Below are 25,581 nucleotides of genomic sequence, written 5' to 3' on the forward strand. Positions count from 1 at the left end.
AAATCTGACTAGCACTGTTGTTTGGGTTGTTTCAGAACACAGGCCCTGCCCCAAGTCCCCTGGGTCAGATGCCTCCGAACGATGGCATGCCGGGTGGTCCCATGCCACCAGGATTCTTCCCTGTGAGTCGATTTTGTTGTGATTTTATTATACATTTACTATGTACTGTATCCAAAACTGCTCACAAGATTTGTGTGCTGAGTAAACTAATAAATCGTTGTGTTAAATTAATCAGACTGTCATAGCCTGTTTAAAATGAAATAATATATCTGTTTGTATGTTACATCTATTAAGTTAAATTTATTGTATGCACTTTAATGCGATTAATATGTACATGTTAGGCCAATTTTACTTAGAAATTTACATGATATTTTTTGAATTATTCTTATGTTGCTTTATGTATGTATTTATTTAAGTTTCACAATGACTTTTTGAAGTTTCTTTTCTCTACAAGATTCAGATAATATGTAAGGATATCTGTATAAAATATCTCCAGTTACTGTAAATAAATATAATATGTGCATATGAACAGTAATTATATATAGGTGTGAATAAGGTTTTTGTCATATAAAATTTTTTTTGTGTATTGCTTTTTTTCCTGTGTTAACCTTCTTTTATGGGATAAATTGCAAATGTGCATAATGTATTGAAGTAATGTACATACAACTTTATTGAATAATCTTAATCCTGCAGTATTGATAAGAAATGAAAGGAAGTATATATTGTTTGCATTTTCAGGTGCTTATGTTTTTTAATTGTTTATTATTTTGTTTTAATTATAATTCTGGGTGTTTCAAAAGGAATAGTGTGCTATGAGAAAACGCTTCAGAGACGGTATTGCTGTGTGAGAATAAATGTATAAATATGTGTCTTATTTTCAGTGGTTGCTGAAGTTAAGGAGTTAGAATTTATATTGTAAATCTCCATCATCATAGTCACCTTTCTTTTTTTAGATACAAATTTCGTTGAGAATATAATATATGGAATAGTAAGTTTTAGTTAAAAGTATTAGTAATTATTAGTAGACTAAATTTAATAACGAATTATTAAATTTATTTACTTATATTTTTTTTAAGTTAAAATTTTGATGTAATGTTTGTTAAGTAATATTTTTTTTGAGGGTTAGCAACACTACAAAAAAGTAGTGTTGTAATTATTAATTTTGCGTAATTATAGAAAAAAAATTGACTTCTATTTTATGTAGAAATTCTTACACATATAATTCAGTTCAAAACTGAGAGTTGGACATTCACTTAATGTGAAAGTTTTTCTTTCTTTGATCATCCAGCTTGAACTTTATCATAGTCTATTAAACATTTGAAATTTTACCTCTCCTCTTGAAACACCTGTGTGCACTTGGTGTGCTTGTGTGTATATATGTTTGTGTATGTAAGATGTGTACACGTTAAAGTATTAAGTGTCTGATTAGTTTCTTCTACATTTTATTATTTTGGTTCAACGGATTTGACATTATATGCGTGTAAGGATGTATGTTTACTATTATTGAGTTACCAAGTTTTTAAATCTTGCTTCAATAAAAAAAAAAATTTCTTTCCTATCTTTAATATCTGTATACTCATTTACATAGTTTTGTTGGTTTATCGTGAATATATATTTTTATAAAACGAGCTTGTATGTAAAAAATTAGACTATCTTATCTTGATGGTAGGTCATTCAAATAATTTTAGCCTGTGATTATAAACACTGTTTTTCTGTTTAAACCTTTAATGAGAAGTCTTTAAGTATATGGTTTTATGATCCATGAAATATGCATTTTTCTCATTGCTGATTGCTATGTTGTCAAATCATGTATTGTATGTCATACGCTTTGTTATTATTCCTGTTATAAAATAACAAAAATAATTAATTTAAATTTGTGCTTTGTATGTGGAATTATTTTTACATAATCTTTATATCTATTAGCTTTTAAAGTAGGGAATCTTTTAATGATTTTCCCCCCATTAGTAGTAAGTTTTTTATGGTTTTGTGTTTCTGTTTATAAATGGTCGGAGTGAACTGCATGGTCAAATCTGTAAATATTATTTGCCTTAAAATTTGTTATTTTGGTCATGGTTGATAACAATGAAAGGATTATATAATCACAGCAAATACATTTTTACATCATTAGCTTATTATAATTTAACTTTGTATCGTCTGCTACTTTGTGGGCTTCATTTATGTCATTTAACATTTTTTTAAATCTGTTCTTTAAAAAAAAAACTTCTTGCGTCTTCTTTGAGCAGATTTTTAACAGTTGAAATAGCACAGTGGTATCTATTTTAAGAGAGTGCTAAACTTGTAGTGGCAAGACCAAAAATGGTTGACAAGAATTAAAATTTATTTAGTTTTATTAGTTTACTTAAATTTGTAGAAAGTTTTTAGAGAACAGTATGGCTACCTTAATCTTTTTTAAAATTTTAGCTTGTAATTTGAAATGATCCTTATGAAGTCAGTTTTTCTATGAAATATTTATTTTTGATCTGTATTTTAATCCTTTGGAGGTATTTAGGTAATACCTAAATGTAGCAGCTTATCAAATAAACAGGTGCCATGTTGTTTTGTTGCAAATGCTACATCAAAGGTTTAACACTTGGATCACTTTTAATCAGCTTTTCTTTTTCTCCAGACAGATCAGAAGTCTAAGAAACATGTGCATTATAATGTGATTTTCTCTGTTTTGTTTGTGTAACTAATTCCCAGTATTTTATTAATCTTAAATTGGGTTTTTAGTTCCATGTTAAGTATTGCTTCATTTTGTTTTGCCTTTTTAAACCTTAGTTACATACTTTAAAATACTATGACAATGTCCTCAATATACATCAGGAAAATTTTGCTACCCCCTTGTCTTTGATGTACAAAATAATACTTTGAATATTATAGTTTAAAGAGGGCTGACAAATCAGTATGTGAACTGAGTGAATCAGATTCAGAAATCAAAATTGAAAATTGATGGGCAGTGAACATGGATCACAGTGAACTTGTGACTAACCTTTTTTAACTGTATAATGTGAATAGAGTCTGTTATGTAGAAGATTATACATTAGATTGCATATGTGTGACCAAACACAGACATACTGGCACTATCTGTAGTTTACTTATATGTGTACTTCCTTGCTGGTTGGTGTTACTGTCTGCGGCCTCTTGCACTAAACTTCCTCCAAACATCCTGACTAAGCAACCCTTCCTTCTCAAATTATTCTCCACATCATCCAGTCACCTTTCTCTCCATCTGGTTTTCCAGTAAATACTTTTCTACTTAAGTAGTGCCATGCATGGCACTACTCCTCTGGCATTCCTTGGACCATCCAACCTATCCTGTCTTCCTTCATCCTTGTGAGAATATCAGGTTATCCAAACAGCTGGTAAAACTCTACATTATTTATCATCCTTCATTAATTTCCTTCTTTCACTGGGCGAATCTTCTTTAATATTGTCCTTTCTCACCTCCACAAGTAATGCTCGTCATTCAGTGTAAGTGGTCATGTTATCTGTAATTTAATATAATTATAACTGAATTAGATGAAATTGCTTCGGCTGAAATGTTTTAAGTTTTGATCTGTGGTACTGTTCCTCTCTTATCTTTTGTTGGTCCTTTTTCTTATGCTTCAATTTTAGAAGTTTGATATGGATAGCTAATATCACTGAAAATTAAATAGAAGTTGATGTGTGGTTTCTTACTGCTTCATTCCAGAATGATTTTTACTGTGCTTGTGAGAAGCCAGAGGTAAGAGAGTGAATCCGCTCCCATGTATACATTGTTCATTGCCTGAGCTAAGCCAATATAATAACTTAAATAATTCATGTCATAATTATAATATATATATGAAATAAGATGATGTAGTATTTTTATTTGTTATTCATTATAAACAAATTTACTTCCTGGATTTGAGAACTTATTTCTCTTGATAAACTCCCCATCTCTTGTCAAGATCACATTTTTATTACGTTTTCAGTTTTATATTATATTAAAGAGCTACAGAAGAAGGCCAACTTAATAAGTTGTTAATTCTCTCTGTGGTTGTTCGTATTATTTCTCTTATGTATCTTGGCCCCAGATGTTTTCTGCACAACTGTATTGTACGAGACTGTAGTGATGTAGTTGTCTAATTTTTGGATTTAGTCTTGCAAATTCTTTTAAAAGTTGGATACAAAACTATACTTGTCTCTGATCTATCACTAGTGATGAATTGTCATGATGTCAGGACTGTTTACTTAGGAAATTATGCATATTTTTTTAAATTTCCATTTGATAATTTTTTTATTTTTTTTAAATTTTGGATATTACAAAAAATTCATGGATTGGCTGTTTATTTGTTTTAACAGTATATTCAACGAAGTGTGATCATTTTATGGTTTTTCTATTCACGTTATTTTCTTTTGTGTCTCGTATTTCATTAATCTTCAATTCCTGTAGTAAAAAAGTGACAATAATGTAATCAAAAAGTGATATTTTTTAAATAGTATTTTTGACATCATCGGTAATAAAAAAAAATATTACTTACCTTCTTCAGTGTTTATAAATTTAAATTTGATATAAATTTATGTAACACTTTTCATGCTAGTTAATAAAATAAAATATGTTTAGCATTATTTTTTAGTTTGTTCAGTTTTTTAACTGTATTTTTTAGTTCTGATATGATGTGTTTTATGGTATTAATGATACATATGTTTTAAACTTAGCAATCTATAACAAAGAACTTTATGCTTGCTGGCTGTGATTTTTTTTTTGACTTCCTATTATGAGTACAATTTTTTGTAGGATATTTGTTATTTGCATAATAAAATTATCTTTTGTCTTTGCTTTTTAAATCATAGTGATACATTATTTATTCTACTGGCATTTATGTTAAGTCAGAAAATACTTTTTTTCTAGTTCTTGATTTTAGCTTGTGTACTTCAGATTGCACTTGCGTTATCTTTTTTTTTTATTAGTAAGAAAAAGAAGTACAAAAATATTTATTTTTTCCTTCATAAAGTTAGAATTCATATCATTTATTTTGGCACAGGCACTCGTCACCAGTATGATAGAGTTTGATTCCATTAATTCAAAACAAGAAAATCATTATGAATATGTGATTTTTTGCTCTCACATGATTGTATTTATCAGCACTTAATACTGAATATTGTTAAATTAACATGTTATAAATACTTAATATAAATAATCCCTGTAATTAATAAAATTGAAATTCTATTATTTAAGTATAGCATGTAGCATAATTTGTCATAAATAAAATTTTACCTAAAATAATTTATAGCTCTGTATTACAGTAATAAATAAGTATCTGAACAAATTCAGTAAAACAGATTAGATATATGATACAGTTGTTCTCATGAGAGTTAATCACAGACTTCTAATTTATCCATGCAGCTTTCCTACTGAGTAGTATTATGAAGTGGCTGTTGTCTTTTCTAACAGATGGCTATGATTCTAAACAGTTTTTATAGAAACAGTGTGTTTATCATAATAGTTTTAAATGGTTAGGTTCTGCAGAGTAGAAATTGCTAAATTAAAAAAAAAGAAAAGGTTGCTAACATATTGAAAAATCATAGATATTTAAAATATATAAATGACAAATAAAACTCCTTTTTGGGTAACTTCTTAATAAAGATATGGATTGTTTAAATTACAGTATTTGGGAAGCAATTAGAGAACAATTATTAAATTGCTGTTCTTGCACAATTTCTGCAGGTTTTCTTGAAGTGAATTGTACCTCTCAACAGTAATCCAGGGGAAAAATGTATGTGCTATAAAATAGTTTTTCCCATAAATTGGTTTAATTCTTTTATACATACATTTTTGTTATTTTAATTATGCTTATTCACCTGACTATAAATATTCTTTAAACTAGACCTTTATGAAATAAAGTAAGTATAGAATTTTTTGTCTCTGAATGGTTTTCTTTAGGTATTTTAATTTTTGTGATTAATATAAATTACACCCTGATGAATTGTGATACTCTATGGATTAGTCTACTTGTTAAAAAAATGAGGAATCATTGTTTTGATGAACTGTTACCATAACTGCTTTTTAGCTCTTTAGGAAGAACAAGAATTGATATGATGGTATGTACTTTTCAGTTGATTGGGTCAATAGATATGTACAAGGTTTGTTCAGAAAATAAACGAACATTTTTAATTGCACACCAATGGAGATAATTAGTGATGTGCGGTTCCCAGCATTGTGTTCCACATGATCTCCTCTGTAACCACATGTTCCTGGATTTTCTATATCTCGTTTAGCTTTCTTGTTATTTCAGTGCAATGTGTTTTAAGTGTTTGTAGCAATTTTTGTAATTGTGATTTTTGGGAGCAATGATACAACGCATTTGCGTAATTTTGCGTGAAACTGGAGAAAACTTTCACAGAAATGTTTCAACTTTTGAAACAAGCTTATGAAGATGATGCTGAGGATTGTACACAGTGTTACAAATGGTTTTAAGAGTGGTTGTGAAGGTGTTGAAGATGACCCTTGACCAGGAAGGCCTTTGACTTCCAACTGATGACACGCTCAGAAAATCAATGATCTGGTGCATGCAAATTGTTGATTGAGTCAGAGAAAATTCAGAAGATTGATTGGATCATGCTATTACATTTTGACTGAGAAACTAAATATGCATCGAGTTGCAGCCAAGTTTGTTCCTCGTTTGATGACCAAACAGCAGCAAGAACATCAAGTGGACGTTTGTCTGCAACTTCTTGAACAAGCTGATGATGAAATATTCAAATAAAGGATCATAATGGGAGACAAAAGCTGGGTTTACGATTATGACATAGAAATAGAATTTCAATCATCACAATGGATTGGCAAAGGATCTCCATGCCCAAAAAAAGCATATCAGTCTTGATCCAATTTTGAAGTGATGTCTGTTTTTTTCAATTTTAATGGAATTATGCATTTTGAATTCTTGTCTCAAGGTGAAACAGTGAACTGTGTGTACTCTCAAGGTTTTTTACAATGGTTACTTGAAAAAATCCGCTTAATGAGACCAGAGTTGTGGCGAGACAGCTGAGGGTTTCTTCACCATGACAATGCACCTGCACAGTCAGTTTTGTCAGTTCGTCAGTCTTCTGCCAAAAATCAGATGACTGTCCTCCCTCAGCTTCCTCACTGCCAGACCTGCTCCTTGTGAATTTTTCTTATTTTAGAAATTAAATTCAGTTATGAAAGGATGCTGTTTTGAGACTATTGATGACATTAAAGCAAATTTGTTACGGACCTTAAAGGCCCTTTCAAATGAAGCTATCCAGGACTGCTACAAAGTGGAAACACTGATGGGAAAAGTGTGTGAATATGGGAGGGGAGTGCTTTGAAGGTGACAAGGACCAATAATCTGTAAAATTAATAATAAAGATTAAAAAAATAGAGTTTGGTTATTATCTGAACCTCAGATATGGAAAGAATTTTATGGAAGACCTCATATATAGCTGAAATGACATCATTTTGTTTCATGTAATAATTTTCCATGTTTTTCATAATAATTTTCCAAAAAACCATTTGTGGTTTTTGTCTGCAGCCAGAACTATGCCACAAAGTCAGTAGTCAATTGGTCAGAAAATTATGACCAAATACTGAGGTTACATATCTTATGTAATAAATTTTTTGTAAGTAATTTTTTGTTTGAAAATAGGTTTTTTTTAAATATTATTGAGTTTATTAACTAGTGGAATTTGGATAGCTAGTGGACCAATATTTCTCTTCATGTAAAGATTTTTATTTTGATTGAAAGTGTAGTAACTTTTTTAAAATTCTTAAAGATTTATGGTTGCTCCTTTAGTAGATAAATGTGTTACTTCCAGCATGAGAGAATGTTAGACTCTCGATAAAGGGTTTAAAGTAAGACTTATCAAAAACATACCTTGGTGAGTTCTTCTTTTTCATTATGGCACGATGCACACATTTTTTATGATGTTCACTGTGATCCATGAACTTTGTACGCAGCCCTTTTCGTCCAGTTTCAACTCTAATGTAAGTAGCTGGTTGTATGATGCCTTTAATCTGATCCATATTTTGGTTTTGTTAGTTTGTAATATCTATACTTATTTTTTTTGTATGTTTTTATTTTTAATTTCTAAGAAGCAGTCAGTCCTAATTTTCTAGATAAATGTTCTTCTGTACTTAAATTAAGATGTGGTGCGAGTTATATGATTTGAAAATATATTGTCACTAACTTATTAATTTTTTGTTTTGTGTAAATTTACATACTCCAGCTCTCTTAAAGTGTGAAACAAACATTTGTTTGTTTCAAGTGTGAAAAAAACAAACATTTTCACTCATATTAATTTAGAAAAAATATATAAAGCCTTCTAAAGCTGATTTGAATGTTGGTGATTAAATGTAATGAAAAATTTTATATAATTCTATATACTTTGTATCCATTGTGGTTTGTTAATGTTCAGTGTGTGTGTGTGTGTGTGAGCATGGAGCGAACGTGCGCATGCACAAGAGTGTTAATGTTAAAATTGGACAACTTCTTGTTTAATACGACTTGGATAGTATCAGAAACATTAATCAGGGAGTAAATGTACAGTTGTTCCTCGCTGATCGTGATTCAGCATTCTTCAGAACATGACAATGACCAAAGTTTTATTAGTAAAAAAACATGAAATACATTTCATGAAGAAAAAATTGTTAAATTTAATAACATATTCAATATAAAATCTTTAAATGGTAATATATAAAACAAACATTATTGGATATAAAACTTTAAATCTGGTAAATGTAAACAATAAATAAAGTAATTCTTACTATTATAAACATTGTACGCCTCTACACAAAAAAAAAAATCCTAATGGTTTTAAGTTTAATTTTAATAAAACTTAAATACCATGATTTTAACATTTCAAAAATAAATAATTGAAAAATTTTGCTATAATACTCAAATTAATATTGGAATCCACTTCAGTTCTCTAAATAATTATTTAAAATGTTGCCCATTTTACAAAGTAGTAGCAACACAATCAGAAAATTCCTTTAAATAAAAATCCAGTAAGATTAACTCTGTTAAACAAAGTTATAGTTTAGTATTATAGTTCAAAATGTGTATTGATCAATTTCAACTGCTTTATTATTGCTGGACCGACCTATGTTGAGAATTTATGGTATTAAGGTATCTTTATTCTTATAAATTGCAAATTTTAAGCCGTAGCGTATTATAATAATTGCAATTTACATTTTGTGATATTCTGTTATAAGTTTATCTACGCTTTTTATTTTGTTTTTTCACTTAACTATGTTATACTGTAAAAAGAAATGGAAAATGTATTTTTTCTCCTGAAAATACGTATAAAAAATAATTATGTAAATTTGAATCCCAGGACTTGTAAAATCACAAGTGTCAAGGTATGACTGTGTTAAGATGAGTACATAGTATATAGATTTTTTAATTATACTTTTTTTAAATATTATTTAGTCAATATGTGTAGTTATTATTATAAAATACTGAACTTAATATATTGTCTGTTAATTCATGTAATAATAACTGTCAATGAAAAATATTTTGTTTGTTATTAGAATGACACAGTGAATGAAATAATGCTATCAGTTCTATATTTTTTAAAAGATAAAACTACTAATGCACTTTTATACAATTTTGAGCCAGTGCTGTGAATTATATGTTATTTATTATTGTACATCTATATATCTGTTTGAATGTCAAAGAAATAAAGAAAAGAAGGGATTGTGTTATGCCGATATGCAATGCCTGTTTTATTACTGCTTCTTTAGCAGAGCTTGTTGCAGTGTTCATTCATCCAGCCTACTGGTACTAAGTGGTATCAAGACCTGATGATGCCTGTATCTCTAATGTTGCTTTGGCTAAATGGGTTAAAATGAGATAAGGAAAAGTTTTAATTTAAAGTAAATTTTTGTTTTTATTTTCCAAAAAATTTTATTTCTGTGTTTAGGTGCCAGTTGTATAATGCAATATTATTTTTTAAATTCTACTATTATAATTATTATTTATGCGAATGAATAAAGATTTTGTTTAATTTTGAACAACCTTATGTAGTTCATATAGTATCGGTGAATGTGTAAATATATAGGGGTGAGATTTTTAAGTGTATGGGTTCCAGTGCACTTATTTATATAAGCTTAAATGTGTGTGTGCGTATGTGTGTATGTTCATATATGCGTGTATGTGTGTGTGTGCATGCACGCACGCACATATATACACACGTGCGTGCTTAAATATATATATATATATATATATATATAATTTCATACTCATTCCCAGATGCTATGTATATTTGTGAAATTGTGCTCTATGTGGTTTTTTATGTGTGTACATCATACTAAGATGACTGCATTATGTTATTTCATACAAGCATGAACAGCATGTAAGCTTTAGTATAATTTAATAAAAATAGTTTGCTGGAAGCTCTGACTTTCAAATACAAATGAGATCTTGTCGCTTAATTACATTAATGAAATATTTTTTAATAATTTTGTATTGTTCATTTGCGTCTAATAATTCTTTTCAAAATACAAATTATGCTGATGACATTCATTCAAGTTGTAAAGCGTATCTTTATTTGCTGTAATATATTTAATTGGAAGTGTTTAATCCTAGAAGTAGCAGTATTAAAATTTCTATACTAGCAGGCTTATCGATTGAATTCTACTGAGGCTTACTCAGGTGTAATTAAAATTCTTTACCAAAACTCATGCCAGTCGGTCATCTTAGTATCAATATGGAGATGATGTGTGTATTGTTTGGTCTTATTCTTTATTACTATATTGTTTGTTGCATATATTGTAGCTTTAGTCTTATTAAGAAACATATACACATTACATACACACACACACACACACACACACACACACACACACACACACACACACACACACACACACACACATATATATATATATATATATATATATATGAATGTAATATAATATCAATCATATGTATACGTTATATTTGTGTGTGTGTGTGTGCATGCGTGCGCGCGCGCATATAAATGAATGTATACTCTTCTATATACACATTTTGATGCAATTATGCAAGAAAAATGAAATGAACGAAAAGAACGGTTAATACGATGACTAAGGAATGTTGCATGCTATTTAAATGTTAGCATTATTTTATTAATAAGGGTTGTACATCTTTGTTATCAAAAGTCAGTGAAATATATCTTGATGTTTGTTTAAAATTATATGATGTTTTAGTTTTGTGTACTTCACACATGATATTTCATTAAGCGACTGTAAATAAAGAAGTGTCACATTATTTTAGTATCTGATCCTGGATCTAGTTTTTGATGCATTAATTTGTTTATTATTTTTTAATTGTCAGCTGTGTTAGATTGATGGTTACAGTTTTTAGTATATTTTCGACATTTCTTCTATAATAAGGTGTGTACATTAAAATTCCTGGGCTTTCTAAAAACATTTAAATAATTTTTATTAAGTATGAGAACATTTGCTGTTTAAAATTTCTCAAGTGAATGTCATGTGTGTTTTATTTGTATTATTTATATGATAGTTGATAGTTCTGCTTCTTTGTAGACAAAATGAAAAACGGGTTTTTCATATATGTTCAGTGCTCATCACATTGTACTGGCGTATCATAGAGCTGTCGTGCATTAATATAACGATAATAAATTGAATGTACACTGAAACATCATAGGTACTGTCTGTAGAGCAATGACACCACTCTGAGTGGATATGTGCTAGTGTATGAAAAAAGCAGGAAAAGTTTTATAAAGTGGAATTTAATTTTTTATCATATGGATTCTTTCTTTCTATCAAATATGTAATCATGTAAATTTTTTTATATTTTAGTGACTAAATTTGCTATATTGAAATATCTTATTAGTTAAAGATATGTGTATTTTTTTTAGAAAAAGTTATTTCATTGAGAAATTTGACTTTTATTTTTGTTGGTTGTTGAATTGTTTTAAAGGATCACTTAATTAATTGAATATTACATTAGGTGTTTTGCTACAGTAGCTGATAAAAATAAATTATTAAATTACATAATAGCTGTAAAATAGATAAATCACCAGGAATTGCTAAAGTATGTTGTGACAGTTCTTAATTTAAGTACTACCAGTATTTGTTTAAATGGTTTGTTTTTAGTTCATAAGCACCCCACCTTGACTTCAGTGTATTCAGTATACTGTAAATTGTCTGTTTAGTTTAATAATTTTATGTTTTTAATTTTAGTGTGTATTTGAATTTTAAAGATGTGTGGCTGTAAATTTATTAGAAAATCTTTTGAGTGAGATGGGCTACTGATATTTTCACTTTTTACATTTGTGTACGTACTAATCCACACCACATTCATATAATTTTTGTATTTTATGTGTTGTTAACATTGAGGCGAGATCAGTATGTTTGGTAAACATGTACCAAATTGTGTGTTTGAGCATTAGATGTTATACAATCATTTCATAAAGGTTGCTGATCTCATTAACACACTGACAATCTTGCTGTGATCCAGTAGTTGTGTTTAGTCTTATGTTGCTGTTAATCTTTTGAATTGATAAAAAATTTGGAAATGATTCTTATTGTGGAATTATTTTTTTCATCAGACCATTTTGTTGTGTCATACAGTATTTTAATTCTGTTCTAGTTCTTTTCATCAAGCATTTAGCCTATTCCACAACCTTGAAAAAATTGTCCCATGTGGTATGTTATTCACTGATGCCCTTCATTAAATGTATTTTTCTTCTGCTTTGAGTTACTAAGAGTTAATACATTTTTAAAGCTAAGTATACAGTTTTATAAAATTTGTAAAATTCAGTTTGCTCTGTTACGTTGTGAATCTGTTTTAATTTATTACATATTGACCTTACTTAATGGGTATTGTTCATGATTTAATGTTATTAATGTATCTTTTGCTGTTTGATGTATGATTATGTTTAATTTACAATTAGCTTTTATTTTGTTCTTTTACCAAGTCAGGTTATTTTTTTCTTTCGTTCTTTGCAGTTGTTTTTATTGTCTGATTTAGATTAAATCAAGTATTATCACAGACTTTGCATATTTTAATTGGTATTTTAGGTTTTTTCATCGTAGAATGTCTCCAAAATAAAATGCAATTGAAAGTATGATTATTTTATAACCATATCTATCAGTAGTTAGAAGGAAGATCCATTCTCAAAACGAGACTATTTTCTTTTTAGACTAAGTTTCTTTCTAGAATATTTGTTCAGTAAATGAGATAAAAATGTACTTGATGGCAAGAAATAGCTGTGGTTTAGCATATTTAGGGGAAAAATGAAAAACAGCAAAATAGTATTAGAATTAGATTATATGATGTGTATGAGGGTTCTATGATGCCAACAAAATTTCTTTGTTGCAGCTTGTAATTACCATATTTGCTTGGAGTATAGGTCGACCCCCCATTTTTTAATTTAATTTTCAGGAAAAAGATGGTAGAAATTTTTTTCCACCAAATAAAATTTTACCACCAAGAAGAGATTAATTTTGAAATTTATTATACATAATTACATACTTCTTATTATACTATTATATTAGTATTGTATTATTCTATTTTATAGTATTATACATATTTGCTTAAATTTAATATCTAAATAACATATGTAAAATTGTGTTCAAAATTATTAGTAAGAGATATTTTAAAGTAAATAATGATTGCAATTTTTAAATTTTTATTCAAATTGTTTTTCATGACAAAAAATTGCATTAAAAAATTCACTATTTCACAAAAATTCACTCACAGCACATGAACACTTGAACTTGAACTGACATATCTTCTTCATCACTGTTACAATTGGAAAATAAAATGTTGTTTTCATTAGTTGATTTTCCTCCCACAGAATATCATCTTCAGTTCCATCTAATGTGTTGCTAATAGAATGCTTTTTAAATCCTTATCTCTAATGCTATCTAGTGTTATCAGATTTCATGACTTAATCATTCACTCGCACAAAAAGCTCATGGAAGGTGTTTTTATTCTTTCAGTAGGAGTTAGCTGATGATTTGTTTCGTGTCTTAACAATTATAATCTGTTTAAGATTATCTTTAAAAGGCTTTTTCACAACTATGTCCAAACCTGTAACTTAAGTCATACCATCAGGTATTATATAATTAAATTGAGTTTAGTTTTTTAACTTCTGAATTTAAATTTTCTGTTAAATGACCCCTGATGCATCTAATATTAACATGGATCGCTGTCTAATTAGACCTAAGTTGCTGGACCAGACTGTTTTAAGCTAAACTGTGACAAAAAATCTTAACCACCTAACTTTTTTCATTAAGTACTTCTATTAATTGTAACAAGTAATAGTAATAACTGAAAGTAGTTGTTACTCTAAATATAAATTGCAGTAAGTCCCTCATCATGAATATAGAAATGAAAATAAACTAGAAAACAAATTAAAACCTGGTCAAATCTAAATATAAGTCAGCCCTGGATATTGGTTGACCCCTAGTTTTATGGGAGAAAATTAGGTAAAAACCTTGACTTATATTCTGGTAATTACAGTATATGTTATCTCATCTTCAGTGTTGCTCTTTCATCCTGTTTTAGTGTTAGAATACCACCATTGTTTCCAACATTTGTAGTTAAATTGTTTTTTAAAACAATTTTCGTTATGTGCTTACATTAGAAAATTCTTATAGATTTTGCTGATTTTATGTTATTTTCTGGTATGGTAGTACTACATAACATTATTAAGTTTGTGATCTCAAATTGTGTTAATACTTCGATTATATTCTTTTCATTCATCTTGCCATTTTTATCTCTTATAACATGTTTCTTGTTCTCTTCTGGTTTTGAACAATCTTTCAAACAACATTTTCATTAAAACTCCCCTCTCCCTCTCAAAGTATATGTGAGTGAGTGAGGGAGCCCGCGCATGCACATGCTTATATGCTAAAATGTTGATTGAATGTTACTAGTTGCTGCTGTCAAAAATAAGGTAAAACACATTAGGGTGTAATAATAATTTTCACATAAACCATCAGTAAATTTAATCTATTGTCTTAATTTTGAAAATGTTTCATTGAAATTTTTTTCAAAATTTTATCAAATTTGTTTAATTTGATAATTTAATTGAATGGTTATATCTAATTGATTTTTATGCCAGTTGTTTCTTAGTGATATCCCCGTATAAGTAAATTGTCTTATAAACTAGCACTATATGTTTATATAACTATTAAAAATTATTGCATTAATTATAGGAGAAAATTTAGTTACAATGATGTGATGGCAGCAAAATAAGTGTTCTACTATAAGTAATATACTTGGCCATTTATTTCCTAGGCATTACTTATTTTTTGGTAACTTTTTGCAATATGTTCTTTTTGTAAAACTTTTAACTGATTCTTCCATCATCACTATCATTACTGTTTTCTTGGTATATGATCGAGATAAATACTTTTCTCTTTCACTTATATCGAATAATTTCCTCTCTTAAATCTTTCAAGAACTGTTTTTGTTTTGTATAACTAGCTTCTTGTGTGCTTTCTATTTAATATATACATCCTGATCGTTTCTATCATTCATCACTACTACCGGTTATTCAAACTGCTTCAGCTACTCTTAATATTTAAATAAAAAAAATCTGTTCTGCTTTTTATGTTTACCCATCTTGCTGTTAGTATTAAGTTCCTTCAAACCCTTTTGTGGCCTAAATTTTCTATTAAGGGTCACGTAAACATTGTTTCATCTGCATAAAGTAATACTTGTGTCTAGGACCATTCTCTATCTCCAGTGTGACACCACTGACCCAGCACCCTTCTTTTTCCCGGTTTTGTGAGGCTGGAAAACCTGTTATATATAATATTTGTCAGTTACGGTATTTTCAGGTGTCAATTGACCTATTTTTTTAAAAATTTCTGTTGACTAATTTTTTCCAGTTTTGTTTTGCTTTTTGATCAGTTGTTTGCGTCTAGATAGGTATGCACTTTACGTGCTCAGCTTGGTGGTGCTTCATATTCATTCATATCTGTGAATAAAAGTAGGATACTTACTTTTTTCCTTATGTTTAATGAAGAGGTTATCAGTGTCAAAAGCGTGATGTCTATATTGGTGTGTGCGCATGTGGATGCATGCAAAACATACTCTCACAAAACACTTTTCCTTAAAATGAGATAATGGTAATTTGTTGTCAGTGTGTTGATGTAGTGTTCATTCATTCCATGTACTGACACGATTAGAAACTAAATCGTTACTATTTGTAGTTGTATGTACATATATAAAGTAGATAGTAATTTATAGTAAAATAATTAATGGATTATGTAAAATATGTTACAAGAGGTGGGGTGTGTAGTATATCTTCTGAGTATTTCGTTTGTGTATGTTTATTCTTCTTTTTACATGTATATAAATTGTTGATAAGATGAAGTTTTTCAGAACTCGACAATGAGGCCGTCTCCACCTACCCACCCGTCATCACAACCGTCCCCGCACCCTCAGCCACCACCACCACACAGCCAAATGATGGCCAGTCAGGTACAAAGCTATCGTCTGGCAACTATATCATCTGCTAAACTATTTATGCTATAATGCTAATCGTAGCAAAAAAAAATTATATAGTACAGTCAACTCTCGATTACCTGAATATTATAATATTAAATTTAAATATCTGACCGTGTAATTGAGTTTTTATGATATCTTTGATTTTATGAAAACATCTGCATTTTTTCTCTTATGATCTCTCAACAATCAAAGAATATTTTTTTTGATAAACAGTATATGCCAGGCATTAGTTAATGTTTTAGTAGTAGATGCTGCTGGCGGCTGTGTATTGATTAGAGTTTTGATCACGTATCTTTGAGTTATGATTAGTTGTACTGTTGCATAATTGCACAATGACTATTATACTTAATAATATTATTATAGATAATGACCGTAGTCTTTGGTGCCACTTAAAATTTATAGGAGAACATAGGTAAAGGTTTTTGCTATTAAGGGTCTTGTATATGCATTGTTATAATTACTGAAAAATTATTTGTTTTTGATAGGATGTTATCAGTTACTTGATAATGTTTAATGCTATTGTGATTAGCACTAGGGAGAATCTGTATCAGAGAGTCCGTGTTTAATAGGTCATTGTGTGTCAGGTAGATACAATAGCTTCTGTTGTGTACAAACTGATTATACAATGATATGAACTTCACTTTTGGGAAAAGAATGTCAAGCTTGATATTCATTTTAAATTATGTTGAAGCGGGTACAAATGGGAATGCTATGAGTAATGATGGAAGAAACTATTTCATAGTTATTTTCTTGGTATAGATTGCTGTTCAGGACAGATTTTTATTATAGTAGTTAGCTGTAAAATGTTTTCTTTGTTTATGTATTTTTGTGAGTGAACGCTTATACTCTGTAGCCGACTTGTATTTAGAGGTAACAGGGCCGATGTGTTCGTAATATAAAGTAGAATTAATTAAATTCTACTATTTATAATTTGAATAGCTGCAAAAAACCAAAATATATTTTAATGTCATGTTTGAATCATTAATGAGTATAAAATATATAACTTTTAATTTGAAAGTTTCTTTTTTATGGAATCGTAATAAACATTGTTTTTCCTACTCCAAGATTTCATTTTAATTTTGTAATGGTATGCGTTCATAATTTTTATGAAAGCTATGTAGTGGTACTAGTTCCGATTCTGGGTTTCTTTGGGTGTTGTAGTTTGAATGGTAGTTTTTCTACCTATTCCTCCTCTCTGCAGAGATCAGTGATTCCTTTTAAATCAGTTTTAATTATTGTGTCGGAATATGCTATTCTTTAACTTTTATAAATTGTGAGAAATAACAGGACATTGAAAACATTAATTATTTTTTATTTACTTTCTTAAGTAATTAGATATGTTTAGATTATATTGGATATTTGGATATATTTAGTATATAATTATTAACAAAAATCGCCATGATCACTCAAATTAGCAAGCTTAATATAAACTTAATAATTTATATAAAAAGACTAGATCCATGGATCCATTGTTGGTTATTAAACACTATATCAGGTGATTCACTACCATAATTACACATAAAAACTCTTTTAATTTTTTATTATAGGATTATTTTATTATAATTAGTATTGTGATTAACTGTGTTAAAATTTGGTCATAACTAAATGTAATTTATAAAATGTTTGGAAAAACTGTATGGAAGATGACTAAGTGTCTTCATATTAGTTTAAAACCTAAAAAATATTTCTTATCTTGAAAATTAGACAATTATTTACTTATATAATTTATAATTTTCAAATATTATTTACTAGAAAAATTTTTTATCTTCACGAGGTTCTTGTAGTTTGAATGACTCATTTAATAAATGACTTCTTATATAGCATTAATCAGGATAATTAATGCTAAAATATGTTTTTTATATGCAAAATAAAGTGAAAAAATACTGATAATTTGTAATTTAATTGACACCAAGTTAATTTCCCCTCAGAATTGTATAAAAAATATGATCGCATACCATTATTGTTAGTATAAAGCAGTATACTATTTGAGAATAAATAAAAAATTTATTAAAATTTCTTTGTTTAAAGATCATTAAAAAATCTATTTCTTTTGTTATAACTCTTGGGATAGTAAAATAATTGAAATATTAAGAAATTTAGATAATTTCTTTGAAATGAATGAATTAAATGTTTGTCATTTGTGGATAATATCTTAAATTTATCATTTTTGCCAGCATAGCTAGTTTTTAAACTTATCTTTAAAAAGAAATTACACAAAATATATTTCTGAAGCGACCGGTAAGCAGTTCAGTTCAGATGAATTTATTATTTTTTTACTTTTTTGTTATTTGTGAGGAGTTAAAGTTGAAAAACAGTATCGGAAGAAATGTTTTAATACCATTTAATGAGGTTTAATTTATTTTAATTATCGGCTATTAATATTTATCCTTTATATACTGTTACCATTAGCATTCTGTTGGCATTTTTAAGGAGGCTTGTTGAGAGAATTAAAAAATAATAAGGGTGTTTTCTAACTCCATATATTGTATTTATAATTATAAATAAATTTTATAATTGTGTTTAATTTTTAATAGCAGTGGTGAATCACAATATCACTCTAAACGTGCCATCACTACAGTTAATCGAGAATTGGCTGTATATCAATGTAATTTATTATGTAATTATTATATACAACAGTTGTAACATAACCTTTTGCTGCAGCAGTTAGTAAGATAACATTTTGTGTATTTGTTTTGATCTTTTATTTTGGAATCTTCATGATTAAAACCACACTGTTTGTATGAATATTCATAAAGTAATAGTTATAAAACAATTTGTCAAATTCTATTTTGTGATCTTATATCTACAAAAATCTGAAGGAAGTTGTGTGAAATTGTTATTTCCGATGTAACTATTGTGTATTTAATAACAAATGCCTTTATAATCATAATTATTTGATTCATTCATTTAAAATTTAATATATTAACTTTTAAATAGCTATAATGAAGTTTGTTGAATTATTTCTTGTTGAATCATGATATTAGTATAACCAGGTGACTATGACTTAAGTTTTAAAATATTGTTCTATTTTTTTTTTAATATTAAAATTATTTTTGCTTTATTTGTAATTATTTTACTTTCTTTATATATTAGTCTACCCTAACCTTTTTTTAGTGTAAAGGATTTTTTTAATATACTGCATCGTGTTGTTTTCTTTACCTGTAAGTTAATGAAAGTAGTAATTGTAACAGAAAGTAAAAAGTTTAAGAATCTGAAGGAAATGGGTTATTCCAGGTAGATCTTTTTAAGGTGTAAAGCCGGTTGTTGTTTTCGTTGAAGATAGTCCTTGTGTTTTCAGACCTGCAGTAAATATTAAATGATTTTGGGGTATTAGTAAACTTTTTGTAATTCAGATTTCGGTCAATTTAGTTTTTTGATAATGGCAACAGTAAAAATTTCATTGAAATAGTATTTGGTTTATTTTCTTGTAGAATTCTTAACAGATTGAGTTTTTACAGGTACTTTTAATTATTAAGTTAGGAATAATGGAGGTGTATTATGCAAATAGGCTACCTTATTTTCTTGCTGAAAATTGTGTTTGATATGTAATGAACAAATAATTTATTAAATTTAATCCTGCAGATTTTAAGTAGTATGTTGCTAAATTTATCTTCTCATGTAGTAAATGTTCATTACTGGCTTTCAGAATGGTTTGTACTAGTGATGGATTCATTTTAATCGTTACTCACTTGATTGCACAGTAAAATTATGTTTTTAGATATAAAAAATATTTCAGTATTTATAAACATTTTTTTTAATGGTTTGGAAATTATGCCATTTTTATTTAATTTTTAAAATTCATTTTTAAGCTTTCTAATGTTGCCAAGCACATCCGGCAGCATGTAGAGTTACCTGTTCAGATGTAAACTTTAGCTTTCTTTATCTTTGGAGGTTATGGGAGATGCTGGTTTGTTAAACATGGATTTGGTTGTTGGCATTTTATCCTTATCTTATACCCATGTTTATCTCACGATTGGTGCTACCTTTAGGCTTTGCAAATGTGATTGAATGATCAGGAGATTATGCAGTTTAATAACTTAATGCGAAATGTGTTGTTAAAGAAATTATCTATTAAATAATGTATTTGACCATTTTTAGAACATATCCAACCTGTTTTTATTTTTACTCACGATTTAGTTTCTATTACATGTGAGATTTTATTTTTTTCTCTTAGGATTCAAAATGCTTGTGTTCCCCGTTTTTCTGTTTGGAGGTGATTTCTCTGAATCATTGCTGTTTCACAGTGAAAAATAACGGTACTTATAACTTATAAGGTAGTTTTCAATCTAGGCTGATTTGTAATTTTTTCTTGGCTCTTGTAGTAACTTTCCTGATTTAAATAGAAAAGGTTGCTTTAAAAATCGTGTTCATTATCTTAATCTGAAAGACCTTTTTCTTTTTTTTTACAGTGGTGACAGGTTTGCAAAAATAATTTATGTGATAATTTTCTTTATATACAAATGTATTATGAAGTTCTCCTGGGACTTTCATAACCTATTCTAATGTTAAAATAACGAAAAAAGTTTATATAAACATATGTTCTAAATGCTTCCTTTGCGAGTTATGGTTAGTGACTAGTGAAAAATTTTGCTTTGATTTCAGCTACCTTTGTGAAATGAGGTCTTACTGAAATTTTTATGACATTGATTAATGGACAGACTTATGATTTCTCTTGGTGTTTGACCTGAAAATTGAATAAAATAGGTCCCAGAACCGTATCTGCAGTAGTTTTTGAGAAATCTGGGATGAAAACTATAATAAAGTAATACACAAAACAAAAATATATTCTCATGAGAAATTAATTGTCTGCATTATGGATGGCAGCTAAGCAACTTAGGGACAGCCCTGAAGAACTAAAAAGAGCAACAAAAGCAGTATTTCTATAGTGCATGCCAAAAAATGTGTTTGGTGCATAAAGTGCACTTTGGTTTTGGTGTACTGTTCCTAAATAAAATTTGAATTTTTCTAATGTTTCTTTGTTTTATTCAACTTCTTACATCATTTTGTTAAAAATTAAATTTTCTAAAAGTTTTGTTTAAAAGTTCTATGTGCTTTTACTCATTTAACAAAGTTGTATGTCAAACATAAAGAACATGAGTTTATAACCCAATTTATTTGTTTTCACTCCAGATTTCTCAAAAATTATTACAGGCATGGTTTTGTGACCGATTTTATTTGATTTTTCAGGTCAAAAACCATAAGAAATTATTTATTCTGCCCCTTAATTAATGTTGCAAAAATTTCAGTATGACCTCATTTCACCGGGTAACTCAAATCTTACTAGTTGTAACTCATAAACAAAGCATTTTAGGTCAAGTTTTTATGATCTTTTCCCATTATTTTCACAAGTAAAATAGTAAAAGTAGAATAGGTTATGAAAGTCCCGGGAGAACTTCATGATACACCCTATATGTATTTCACTCTAAAATACATTAGTTATGGTTTTGTACTTGAAGTTCCAGTAAACATGCATATTTTTTATGTACACAGAAAACATTATACTATCGGATGATTTTTTTTTATTTATTTTTTTTTTTTTTAGTATTAAATTGGTGTTCATAATGTTTCGTTTCATTTTTCTCTTCTTTCTGTGTTATTAGTTAATGAATACATTGCTAACTGCAGTTACCGGAATTGTGGCAAAAGGTTATGTACACTTGTTATACATAAGATGAGTCTACACGTGTATGATGAGACAAAATAAAGTTGTGTAAAAGGATATTTAATTTTTTTAAGATTATTGAAATATTTTGATATAATTCTATATATAATGAGGAATCTTTAAATGAGATATTTATCTAATATGAAGGTTTATTTTTAAAAAAAAACTTTTGACTAGTAAATGCCATTGTATTAATTTTTATAATGACAATACAACTTTTAATTTGGTAAATTCTAATAGTAATTGCTTACTGTTATTTTATGTTGTGTGTTTAGTGAAGTAATGTATTAAGTTTTATATTTGTTTTTTTTTTTGAAGTGTTAAAAGAAAATTTAAAAATAGTTAATTAAATTTTTATTTTTTTTAAATTCAAGTACGTAAAATTTTCTTCTTAAAACATTCTTTCACAATATGCTGAATCAGATTACAGAGTACTTGTTTGGTTTTTCTATTTTTATAATTGGATAAGTAATCTTTAGAAATACAGTAAAATTAAAATTATTCTTTGTGTGGGTATTTTATCATTAGGAAGGGGAAATTGCACTTTTTTTGTGGTATGAAAAAAAAGTACTATTTTCTGTTGTGAAATTAACATTTTGTTACTTCTCTTTGTATTTTGACATTGTGTTTATTTATTATTGTTTTATTCTTTATAATATTATACTACAATTATAGTAGCTGTTTATTAAGTACATAGTATTGTATGGAAATATTTTCATAGTCATTTTTAATGTGGTTCTGCCTCATCTTTCGATGTTAGACTCATCTTTTTCTTATAAATTCTGTGTTTAAAATAAATAAAAAAAGTAAATTTTCAGTTTCCAAAATGTGTAATATTACATTATTGAAATGTTTTCATTGAGGCTTATTATTATTATTTTTTTATTTATCATTTATAGCATATAATATATTCATGTAATGGTGTTAGTTTTTTACCTGATAGATTTGGAATAATTTTGATTTCAGTCATAATATTATGGAAGACATCTAGCTGTTATTTAGTGATTAATGCACTACAGAAACCGCATAGGAAATCAAAATGTTGTTAAGTAGCATTGAGTTGTAGTCAGTTTATATAGGGACCGCTACACTTTTTGTACACAATACAATTAGTGTAGTATATGAGGGAGGTATTTGGTGAAGTAATCTTCAGAAAGGTGGTACCCTGTTCTAGTAGGTTTTTTTACTGGTAGCTGTACTGGCTCCATCAATTGCACCGATTTGAAATTGTCCATGTAGACAGCCTTATGGTAACCAGTGAGACTCTGCTGTTTGTTTAATTCGACAATGGTTCTGTGTACCTGAGTTTTTTGTGAACTCTGTTTTCAATTAGATTGTACAAAAAGCCCAACTACTGCCTTAGATGTCTTGTCAGTTAAATACAGGCTTCTTATACTTCTTATTTACAATTTAAATATAATGTGCTGAAGCTACTTAAGTACTCGACATGAGTTTTTGCATAAATGAAAAATGGATTCTTGTTAAGTATGTATCAAGTTTTTGATTGTGTGATATTCTTTTGTATTTGGCAGTGACTGTAATTCCTAAAGGAAATGCAGTTAGGAAATCAGGTATTTATCAGAATATAATGTGCCAGAAGAGAATCTCATCTGATGCGTAATAATTTAGATCACTAAGGTTGTCAGCCACTAAATTCTTATAGCTTGCACTTCTAAGTAAAATCTCAATAAGGAAATGTAAATGGCCTAACCATTGTATAGTTCTAATCATCTATGTTATTTATTTAGTCCTTACTTATATTGTTTAATTTTAAAGAGTATAGTCATTTATTAGTAATAGTAAATAAGTTATATTCCAGCTATTTTTAACTTTCTGGTTATATGAGGATACATTTAGGACTTGCCCAATATTGGGCATAGACTGCTTTTAATAGTAAATAGAAAAAAGTTAGTAACAGGAATGAAATCCAAACCACTTTAACATGCTGCATTATGGCAATGTATGTAAGCATTTGCTAATCATTATTATTTAAGAAGATTAATTTAAGTCATTATGATATCAAACATTTTTGTATTCATCTACTAAAACGAACATCATATGTTATCCATTTTCATTGAAACTATATAATTTTTTATAATGGTTTCTGGCCATATGTTGAACTTCTTTTTTATTATTTATAATTCAATGTATTAATAATGTTCAGATTGTCATAAGGTTTGTGTGAAAAACCAATGAGTTATGGAGCTTTATTTATAGTTATTTCAAAATTTATAAGGCATTTTAATCTTAAACCCTTGCACATGCAATAGTTGTAACATTTTATTTGTCCATTTATTTATGTATTAATTGAATTGATTTTCTTGTAGTAAATTTTAATTATTTCTCTGTCAAGCAGTTGTAATAACCTTTTTTTAATTATAAACTTGTTTGATGAGTTTTTGATGGTTGTTATAGAAATATACCTCATGGTTATAGTTTACATGGAAAAATTACATTTTTTCCAACACTGTGTTCTTTGCTCCTCCCCTTTTAACTAAAGTTAAGTAGTGATGAATTATTGTTTTAGTTATGTGTTTTTAAAATTGCTTTTAAATGAATTTATTTTTATCACAGAGTTTATTCAAATTTGCATTAAATAATTTTGGAAACTGAAATTTATTTTTAAGTATACATTTATATATATATATATATATATATATATAGTAGTAATTTTTAAGTAATTACAATTATTTATAAATGAAAGTATAACTATTAATTAAGTACATGAATGAATTTATTAATAATAATGAAAATAATAATAATAATTATACTATCTATGGGAATAACATTGCTTGCCTTTTGCTGGCTTAGTTTATTTTTTCTGTGCTGGCATGATTTGCTTGTATTTTATTATAGAAATTTGAACTAACAAACTTTATTATTAAACAGGACACTTAGCATGGGTGTCCTCTTGTCTTGTGCATTCACCTATTTCTGTTTTAATATTTTTTCTGAGTTTTGTTGACATTATGATCTTGGTTTTATAAGAAGTTTTGTGATACATTATTTTTATTTTTAAACTTCTTATTTTATTGTAGACTTGATAACTTAAAATGTTCTTTTTTTTACATTTCTTTTTGTACTTAAAGAAATTTAAATTTTACTTTCTTTTTTTTATTTTATTAAAATAAAAATACTCTAAATAATCAATTCACTGACAATAGATTGCTGTATAATTCATCTGAAAGTACCGTTGTTATCTTACTTTTAATTATGTATTTTTTAACTTTCTAATAAAAGAGTAATCTATTATTATACTAAAAAAATAATCTTCTGAGCTCAGTATTGATTGGTGGTAATTAGAAAAAATTATATTCTCTAAATTAGTGTAGGACGACAAATGTAATGAATATTGTTAATGGAACTTTTTGTCAGGGTTGGCCGCTTATCCTGCATTTGTTTGTCTTTTTAGTTAATGAAATGCAGCAGGGTGATGGCAAATTTTTCTTGCATTTGGTAGGTTGA

General features: G+C 28.0%; 1 protein-coding gene across 9 annotated transcripts in view; it reads left to right on the forward strand.

The window, feature by feature from the left end:
- Positions 1-25,581, forward strand: part of Ssdp (Sequence-specific single-stranded DNA-binding protein) — a 165,530-nt gene that overhangs the window by 37,928 nt on the left and 102,021 nt on the right. For 4 of the 9 annotated variants that reach the window (XM_075363510.1, XM_075363509.1, XM_075363514.1 and 1 more), the window contains exons 6-7: positions 36-122; positions 16,329-16,427. The exons of 2 other annotated variants lie outside the window; for them this stretch is intronic. In XM_075363510.1, the coding sequence (XP_075219625.1) occupies positions 36-122; positions 16,329-16,427 (186 nt within the window). The remainder of the gene's footprint in view (positions 1-35; positions 123-16,328; positions 16,428-25,581) is intronic. 3 more of the 9 variants (XM_075363516.1, XM_075363515.1, XM_075363513.1) reach the window with 2 other exon arrangements.

This window comes from Lycorma delicatula, chromosome 4 (assembly GCF_047948215.1).
Source record: "Lycorma delicatula isolate Av1 chromosome 4, ASM4794821v1, whole genome shotgun sequence".
NCBI lineage: Eukaryota > Metazoa > Arthropoda > Insecta > Hemiptera > Fulgoridae > Lycorma > Lycorma delicatula.